Source organism: Arachis ipaensis, chromosome B4, assembly GCF_059453495.1.
Source record: "Arachis ipaensis isolate K30076 ecotype BB chromosome B4, ASM5945349v1, whole genome shotgun sequence".
In the NCBI taxonomy this organism is placed as follows: Eukaryota; Viridiplantae; Streptophyta; class Magnoliopsida; order Fabales; family Fabaceae; genus Arachis; species Arachis ipaensis.
Window position 1 is genome coordinate 98669806 of NC_142439.1, and position 9480 is coordinate 98679285.

Sequence of the window (9480 nt, forward strand, 5' to 3'; positions counted from 1 at the left end):
ACTTTGTCAAATATGCTACAGTCATGGACCATAAGGTGCCCATCATAGTAAGGTAAGACCCTGAACTCACATATTGTTCCAGAACAAAAACTCTGCGGTACGTGTAGCAGCTTCGGCACTTTGTTGTATGACTCCTCCCAGTCCCTGTATATTTGTGCAGTTGCCTTTTGCTTCGCCATCCAGACCTTTCTATATGAGGGTTTGAAGTGATAGCTTTGCCGAACTACATCCTGTAGGACAGGAATGCTGATGGATGGGTTGGACTATATCAACGATAAGATGACATTGCAGATGAGGGTGTTGTCCAACTGTCGGTGGTCTTGGGACATATTGGGTGCTAAACACGTATGCGATCCACCAATCCTCCGGACCTCCCTAACGAAATAAAACATTTATGGTTGGAAACTACACCAGATATAACAATCATAAATGAGTAAATATGCCACAATTAAACTTGACCTCACCAATATTCGAGATTCTGTTAGAGGGCTACATGGAGACTCCAAGGACATCCAGCTACAGATTGGTGGCAATGCACATGGTACTTTAATAGATCCGATTCGACAACTTGGTACTTAGGACTTCTGCAAATGCTGTAGTTTTTTACACCCTACATTACTGCATCTCTACTTTTGAATCTGTAGCCGGCCCAAAACTCCACCCCACTGTTTAGGTTGTAATAATCTTCTCCAGTGTTAGAAAACAAAGATTTCTCATGCATTGCGTCAATATGCAATGCATGATAATGACTTGGTACATTTGATAACGTCGAAATCGGGTGGGAGGGGGAGGGCGAAACATAGCGGACTGCTGCCTCGGCTGACGTCTTTTGCACAAACTCCTCCTCCTCCTCATCTTCAGAAAAACCACTATCGTTGCTATCCGCAAAATACTCCTTGCCAGAGTCTTCATAATCCACATTCATGTCTTTCACTGGACTAGCAACATGAATTAATGGTGGTGCAAGAGGTGGGTCATCCATCACAAAGGTCGAGTGGACAGATCCACTGCCACCAACATCACTAACCTCCGCAGAAAGCTCCATTACTTGTTCCGCCATGATTCTCCCATGGATGTCAAACATGAGGCGCACATACTCGTCGTCATGGAGGCGACATAGACGAAACCGAAAAACTCTATTTTTGAACGGTGCTAGCAACCTATACCCTACCTCTTCCGATCTCTTTTCTCTCTAAACCACCAAAGTTACTCAATATTAGACTATTCAACTCAGACAAGGAACTTACTCACCGAGTGTGTAACAGCAATGGATTATCACACTCAAATATCACCCCATTGTCACTGTTTCTTATACAATAATTGGGATACACACAGACAACCACATATCCACTACTACTGGACATTTTTGTCTATTTTTTGGAAAAAAAAAACGGAAGAGAAGAAGATATGAAATATATGTGGAGAATATCAAGGGTTGCACATTCTTTTATAGCTGTTAAAAATATCTTACTGTATTTCATTTACACTGTAAACATTATAATTTATCACGTATCAATTTACACTGTAAACGAGATAAGAGATGCGACCTATTTTCGTAATTATTTTATAAATTATTTATTTCAGTAAATAAAATATTTTTTTATTTATTTAAAATGAAAATCCTATAGTATACACTTATCCCGCTGGTCTCATACATTAGAGGTTTCGGGTTCGAATCCGGGCTCAAACATCTATGAAATCAATTTTTCTGATACATTTTTAAAAATCTTAAAAATATGAACAAAGAATACAAGTCAAGCAACACAAAATAGAATAGAAAACAATCTCGCTTTGTTTTTTGGCCCCCCCTTCATTTCCCTTGTTTTCTTCACTCTTCAGTTTTCTTATTAACTTTGAACACTTCCTTCTTCCCCTTCCTTCGATTTCTTGTATTCAATTTGATTCTCGCATAGCTAGGGTTTTTTTTCTCTCGCATCAATCATACAGAGAGAGAGAGAGAGAGGCAGTCATGGATTGGGGAAATGTTACAGCGGAGGATCTGGTGGACGCTCTCCGGGAGGTGGACTGGTCGTCGCCGCCGCGTCCCTTGTCGGAGTTCTTCTCGCGGTTCACGGTGCCGAGATCCTCCTCCAAATGGGATAGCCGCTTCAAATGCAATCTCTACTAGTACCTTACTTCTTGTTCCCTTACAAACAATCTTGTTTATAATTCAGTTGTCATCTTAACAATCATTACAATTTCGAAAATTTGAAACTGGAATTTTATTGTATGATTCACCCAAAGGAACTAAATTTTGTTATTGAAATCACTGAAAAAGCTTCAGATTTTAATAGCTTAACTAAAATTATTAGGATGCGAAATGTAATTTATTTTATCTATTTGTTATTTTAATCATATCTTGTTATTTTAATCATATCTTGTGTCCTTAACCTTTTTCCACATCTTGATGAGTTTCTTTATATGATATGATAGGATATCTTTTTCTTTTCTTTTTTTTTTTTCCAGCAATAATAATTTCTTGATGTGTTTGTGTTTGTGGCAAATAGCTTACTATCACTAAGGGAAGGTATTTTGGATTGGACAATAATGTTGTTATGCTTGTGTTTGCAGCTATCGGACCAACTACTTCCTTTTGATTGTTTCTGTTCTCAGTAAGTAGTTATAATGAAATATCATTTGTTCATTTTCAAGGTTTTGATGAAATCCTTCCTGTCTCACATCTGAGGTTCAAATTGCAGTATTGGGTTTTCTTCGGAGGCCACTGGCTATAGTAGCTGCGCTTCTTACCGCCCTTAGCATCGCTTTCCTAAATGACAGGTTAGCTGTGTTACTCTTCATAAATAAAACAACAAAATACGATTGTTTTCAGAGTTCACTTGTTTTAACAAACATTAGGTAAGTCCAATGGTGCTGGACTAGTTAGGGGGCAAAACTTTTGTATCTGTTGAACATTTTGCATTTTGGTTTCTTTTGCCTACTTTAGGCTTGGTATCCAGACACTGGATTTTATAGTTGTGCAAAAATAGTAACACATGCCTCAATTTTAGATCAAATAGCCCAAGATCATACTTTAGCGATACAGTTCAATCAAGAATCCACCAATTTATATTTTATGTTTATGCAATGCAGATGCCATATTTTGCTGGGTATAGCTATGATGATATAATTAATGTGTTTATGCATCTTTTATTTACAATATTATTGTGTAATCTTCATAGTGTAACTTCATACAGAAACATGCTTCTTAGAAACCTTAAGGAAAAAAGTTTAATATGGACTGGTTTTTTGTAGCTGGCCAGCTGGTCCTACCTAGTGAGATAAAGCTATGTTATTTGTTGTTGTTACATAACTTACAACAGGATCAGTACCCATCATGCATCATAATGAATATAATGTTAAATCCATTTTTTGACTTCTTCGTCCTTGCATTTGTTTTGAGGATAATAAGAAAATTATGGTTATAGTACCTTTATACTGACAAATTATGGTTAGGTCGCTATAGTGGGTAAATCTTAAACGTAAATCTCATGGTACAACCATTAGAGCAGTAATGTTGCATAGGGAAATGGGGATGCTTAGATGGATGAGTGGGAAGCAAATAGAAAAGATTAGAAAAGACTGCATTAGAGTTGAGGTGGTCTTATGGTTAGATGTAGAGGGTGGTCCAAGAAAATTAGTAACGGGCTAATGATTTGTTTAGTTTTGACTATTGAGAACTTCAACATGGCATTTTTCATTTGATCTTTTTGGAAAATAGATCAGGGATTTGTATCCATGGAAAGAGAGTTCTATAAATTCATGGAAAAATAAAATAGTTTATCTTTGGCTGCGATATTGATAAGAAGGAAAGGAGAGATGGATAAAAACGAGATATATTAATATTTGGTTATTCTCAAATGGCAAGGGCTTAAAAGAGTAAAGTTCCTGATAAGATTTACCTCTGTACAATTTCTAAAATATTTTAACTGATGTTATACATAAATCAGTGGATCTATCAGTTTGCGAAAGTTTAAACTATGAAGTCTTCAACTTATCTGTCACATTTTTACTTTGTAAAAGTGCTTAACTGATTGCTACTTTTTTCCCCCCTCCTTTTATATATATATATATATATATATATATATATATATATATATATATATATATATATATACTAGTGTATTAATAAGTATTAATGATTAAATGTAAACAATAATAAAAAATTTGAGTTTAGCCAGGATAGTATGTTATACTAAAATCAAAAGGTCATGGGTTCAACTCTTGGATTTAACAAAACTTCTTTTATAAATTGTATATGATGAAGGGTATTTAGGAAAGAATGTGTAACCAAATCCTTTCCAATTCCTGTTATATATATACACACATTATTCTTTTCATATCTGATTTGTAGTTTTTCGCAGCTTTGCAGGTACCTTTAGTGAGAGAGTGACAAGAACAGTTAGGCAGTTTTCACCACATTTAGCTGCCAAGATGAGACCTCCCCTTACGTAAGTATCTCTGATTTATATTGTCATTGGAGATCTTTGGACTCTAGTGCACCCTTGGTAACGATTGAAACTTCAGGCCTGTTATACGGGGACGTCCATCATCTAAGAGAGCGATTTATATATGTGGTCGGCCACGTTGGGTGTTTGTCTTGATATTTTCTTCTGGTAAATGATTACTTTCTTTCTAATATAATAGCTCGTGTTATTGTTTCAAATGTCATTCTTTAGACCTTTGTTGTTTAGATAACTTTGCTAATAGTCCTTCCCCTTTTCATGCAGCAAGTTTCATCCTTTGGTTTGTCTCTGCTGGTCTTCTAACTGTTTTGTGGGCACTTGCATTTGGTCTTCTTGGTAAATTTCATGCTCAGAAATTTTAATATTTTTCATTGCTAGCATTTAACTTCTTATTTAACTTCTTACTTTTTTGTTGATTATTGTCCTCACTCTTTTCAGCTACCATCCTGCATGCAAGCTTTAGAACCCCTAACTTGAAAGCACGTCTAAACACATTCCGAGAAGAATTTCGTGCAGTATGGCGCAATTATAGTGAGCTATAGGCTGTAGCTTACATAATCTTTTTGGTTTTGGATGTGAGTGCTTTCTACCTTCGTGTTTTCACAGGTTAAATTATTTTGTAAATTGTGTTCTACAACATTTGTGAAATGCTACTTGTTGAAATGTGCCTCTCAAGTCCTAGTTGCATTTTTGTTTTCAACTCTTATAGCAGATTTGATACATCAATCTCTGTATTCTGTGGAACCTCTGGGATATAGACATAGAATGCACTTTCATTGTCAAATGGGGGTTAGTTTCACAGTTGTTCAAATAGGTTGAACTTGAGGAGCTACCTGCATGGTATATTGGTATAACCAAAAAAATAGTTAAATCTCATCTTTAGCAATATACAGTATCACTCTTTAGGTTTTGAATTTGTGCAGTTATTGGGGGTTTTCTATTATTGTATTGGGGAAAGAGAGTTTCATGAGTATGACTTTGTGCTTATCTATGTCTTGATCCTTGCACTGTTAGAAGTTTTGACTTGTTAGGATTGCACGTAAGGGGTGGATTGAGGGAAAATGTAACTGTCCCCATGGGATAACATGAATCTAATGCTAGGAAAGTAAGTCGAGTAGGAAGCTTGCATAGCTTTTGCATTAATCCAATTTTCCAATCAAATGAACCAAAGTTACAGTGACGCAATATAGTTTTACAAAAGATAAGATTTCTTTAGGCTTTAGTTTAGCCTTCTTTAGGGTAGAGTCAGAGATTCTTGGAAGTTTATTTACTATAATTTAGGACATGAGTGACATGGACTGCAACAAGGCAAAATTATTTGCCCAAATTGTGAACTCTGCTTCATTCGTGTTATTGTTAGAAATAACTAATGGCATCAAATTTCCATGTTTTTGGCATCTGTCTTTGTATTTGGTCGTTTTAATTTTTATCAATAATTAGGCTAGCCACCCTTAAACCATGTTTTTGGCATCAGTCTTTGTATTTGGTCGTTTTAATTTTTATCAAAAATTAGGCTAGCCACCCTTAAATACGCTGTATTTGGATTGTCTCATGATTAGAGGTTGAATTAAAATACAAAATTTCTTCAACCTACGTGGTGTTTTCTTTTCAGCTTTACACTAATCTGTAGGTCTATCAACATTAGAGATTTAGAGGTTGTTGTATGGCTAGTGTCATGTGGGAGCAATGGTTCTCATGGATTGATTTGTTAACTGGAACATGAAGATACCACATGGAGCAGATCAGCAGAGAAGAGAAGAGGAAAGACAAGAGACAACAATAAAAGAGGGGGAAAAGGGAGGGGGTGGTGGGGATTCAATTGTTTAAAGTCTTTGGTATTACTGTATCTTAAGTTTGCATTTGGGGTGATGCTTTGATGGATTTCTTGTTCAAAACATTGTTCTGACCCTGAACGCAAAGAGGCCTAGATGATGATTGGGCGTGTGCTTTAAGATGAGATGATGTAGAATGCAAACACCGTTATGATTCTTATCTTGTACTGTATGAGTTATGCATTGACAAGTTAGAAGTGGATTTTGGTGTAGAGCCTATCACATGTTCAGTTAAGTGTGGAATTAGCTCCGAAGTTCAATGAAATTTTAATCAATAGATTTAAGAGAGAAACTAGGAAAATGAGCTTGAGATTTTGTGTTGACCCACAATTTTAAGATAATGAACATGAGTCTTGTAGTTTTCAATTATAAGATAACATCAGAATCCTTCCTATAAATGTGGGGAACATTTTCAAATTTTCATCCTAGCCAACCACCATTTTCAAAAACATTAGCACAGGCAAGGCGGTGAAGAGAACCTAAAGTTGTGTCAGTCTCGACCAAGAGGCTTAAGAGAGAAAATTTGATAGTATTCCTATGTCCTAATTATGCATTATTCCGTTTTTGTCCAATGCAGGACTGATTAGTGATGATCCTTGGGATTCCAACAGATCGTTTTTCGATTTGGTGGCTGTTTAAGTATTTAAGAGTCTCTGAATTTCGTTGTCAAGGATGGCAGGTTCTGAGTTTATGGACATTCTAGAAGAGGTGATACTTAATGCAGGCCAAAAGGTTGGGCTTGTTATTGGAGATAAAGACTCCAGTATAGAATGTGTTGTGAAGAGGCCTAGGAATCCTGATTGTGGCAGTGACTAGATGTTAGAGCTGGTGGTGATAAGAAATGGTCCCTGTTGACAGTAGTGCCTGATAAATATGCCAATGGTCAAGGTGAGCTGGAAGACAAAACCAATGAGGGGTCTTCCAGATAATATTTTTTGATAGGTTTTGTGGTACTAAGGATTTTCCAAAAATGAATGAAGCTGACCTCCAATTATCTGATTATTCTGTATTAAAATTATAGGAGTTCTTGATAGGGTTAACATATACATCATTTGTGGGAAGTGCTGACAGTTATGTAGAAGAATAAGTCGTATGGCTCTCTGAAGAAGTATGGAAGGATCAAGGTCGATAGGGATAAGGTTCAAATAATTGAAGAATGAGCTACTCTGAAAACTTTAGTCAAACTTCGGAGTTTTCATGGTTGGTTCATTGAGGGAGGAGGTGATCAGATTTACAAGGGGTGGAGCCGGGCACATAGGTCTTTTCAGGATTGTTGTCGGAGAGAGATTCTAGTAGTGACATTTGGGGACAGATTTTTTGGTTGCCCACGGTATCCCCCAGCCCGACAGGCCAAGGACTAATCCGTCGCGGATCGGAGCTCCATTTAAGGGTTTGCCGCTGGCCATTTGGGGACAGATTTTGGTATATGTTTAAAACTTTAATTTTCATTCCGTGGAAGTCTAGTGAACCCTTACTCCAAGATATCTTGGGCAACTTGAGGTTGAGGCGTTGCCCAAACTTTTGGCCTAATTTATGTCAATTCTCTTCTTGTTAGATTGATTTTTGCATTAATTCCCATAATTTAGGTTACCCATAGAAAATTGAATTCAGAACATTCTTAATATTCCAGGCTGAATTAAAATGACCATGTGGCACGTTGACATATCTTGCTCCTTTCAGGGTATCAAAATTTTCAGTATAATTGTGGCGTTGGGTATCTTGTGCGAATTTCAGGTTTCTAACCTTTTTTTTTTTGCTTGAGTTGACTATTGTAGTGCCAAGTTTATTGCAAAACTGATGTAGTTTCTGTTTGAACAAGATTGAAAACACATTGATATTTTGATAGCCCTAAAAACAGAAACAAAAATGATAGTTTTGATGGTAATCTTGTTTTAGGTGCTGCTGCTGTTCAGTTAATGTAATGTTCAATTGGAATGGACACTTGTGAAGAATGCATATCATTGGAAGTTATCAGCAGACAGTAAATTTCCAAGGTTCTTGCGTTTGTAAAGTACACTGTTTTCATTGCTTATTATATGAATAGGAGGCATTTGGAGGTTATTTATAATATCATTGACAAATGCTGTAAGCTAGACTGTCACCACAGGAGCACCCCTAATTGAAAATTTAATTGCAAAATGTAAGAGATCGGTGATGCAAACTTGCAAGATTCTCAGTTTCTTTTTTATTATTGATTTTCCTTCATTTTGAGCTATGATTGCTGTTTTGGTAGACTACAAAATGATCGCTTGCCATGTATGGTGGTGTTTCATATATACGGTGTACCTGTGCTGCTGTGCGAGTTCATATTAAAGGAAAGAAGATAAATTGGTTCATTAATTGCTCCAACGATAAACTTGAAATTAATATATTTTAATGAAATCTAGTGGTGTCAATATGTTTGGCCTTATAGGGCTGTGGTCTTGTGGTCTTACTTTAGAATTAGTCCACGGGCCACCAAATCTTTCTTCTTTTATGTTACTTTCAATAAACCTATTAAAGTCATTGGCTTCTTTTATCTCTTTATCATTTTTTTTATATAAAAAATAACGAAATTGAAAAATAGATATCAAACTAAATACAAACTAAAAAATACTTTCATCATTTTTGCTCTTTAATAATGTTTCTATTAGAAAATCAAAATACCTACAGAATTTAAATTATGAATTAAAAGTACAAATTTATCACTCAATAAAGTTTACATAAAAACAAATCTAAAATCAGGAATGTAAAGGGGAATGCATCGACTCCTTTAATACTTCTTTCTCGTAAATTTTACCAATGTCTTCATTTAAAAGCAATCAATTAAAAAACAATTAGAATTGGATAAGAATATTATACCGAGGAACACAAACTTCCATCAGAAAATACATTTACAGGCACCATTAAGATTAATCAAGTTAAAAATAACATAATTAAATATTCTATCTTTCCCCATTTAGTTCCAGAAAGAAAGTGCCAAAAGCAGGAAAAATTTCATGCAACAGGAAAACTGGAAGAACTTAAAGTCAACGAAACGAGCTTCAGGCAAAAAATATAACGCCATAAGGTTTTACAACTAGAAGATGTTTTGCTAGATTTCGGTTTTTCAACTATTAGTTTTATTTTGACGAGTCGGTTATGGATTTCGAAAATAAAATAAATAATAATGTAATATTATTATTATTATGTTATTATTTTATTTT

The 9480-nt window shown here is 35.5% G+C and overlaps 1 protein-coding gene across 2 annotated transcripts; it reads left to right on the forward strand.

The window, feature by feature from the left end:
* The first annotated feature begins 1653 nt into the window (after nt 1-1653).
* On the forward strand, nt 1654-8510 carry LOC107639421 (PRA1 family protein A1). Of its 2 annotated transcripts, XR_015880908.1 has the most exons (9): nt 1752-2127; nt 2572-2612; nt 2700-2778; nt 4362-4448; nt 4525-4613; nt 4728-4799; nt 4902-5038; nt 7976-8029; nt 8192-8510. XR_015880908.1 is itself a non-coding variant. In XM_016342915.3 (8 exons), exons 1-7 carry the CDS (start codon nt 1970-1972, stop codon nt 5003-5005), a joined length of 630 nt encoding a protein of 209 aa, XP_016198401.1. In that variant the 5' UTR covers nt 1654-1969; the 3' UTR covers nt 5006-5038; nt 8192-8510. The 2 variants fall into 2 exon arrangements, 1 of the variants encoding a protein (XP_016198401.1); XM_016342915.3 differs by lacking the exon at nt 7976-8029 and having other exon boundaries at nt 1654-2127.
* Nucleotides 8511-9480: the final 970 nt, after the last annotated feature.

Excerpts from the sequence above, each read along its gene's own strand:
- LOC107639421 (XM_016342915.3), top strand. The coding sequence starts at position 1,970 with ATGGATTGGGGAAATGTTACAGCGGAGGATCTGGTGGACGCTCTCCGG. Across the intron at positions 2,613-2,699 it reads TTTGATTGTTTCTGTTCTCA|TATTGGGTTTTCTTCGGAGG; the intron begins GTAAGTAGTTAT and ends TTCAAATTGCAG. Across the intron at positions 4,800-4,901 it reads ACTTGCATTTGGTCTTCTTG|CTACCATCCTGCATGCAAGC; the intron begins GTAAATTTCATG and ends CACTCTTTTCAG.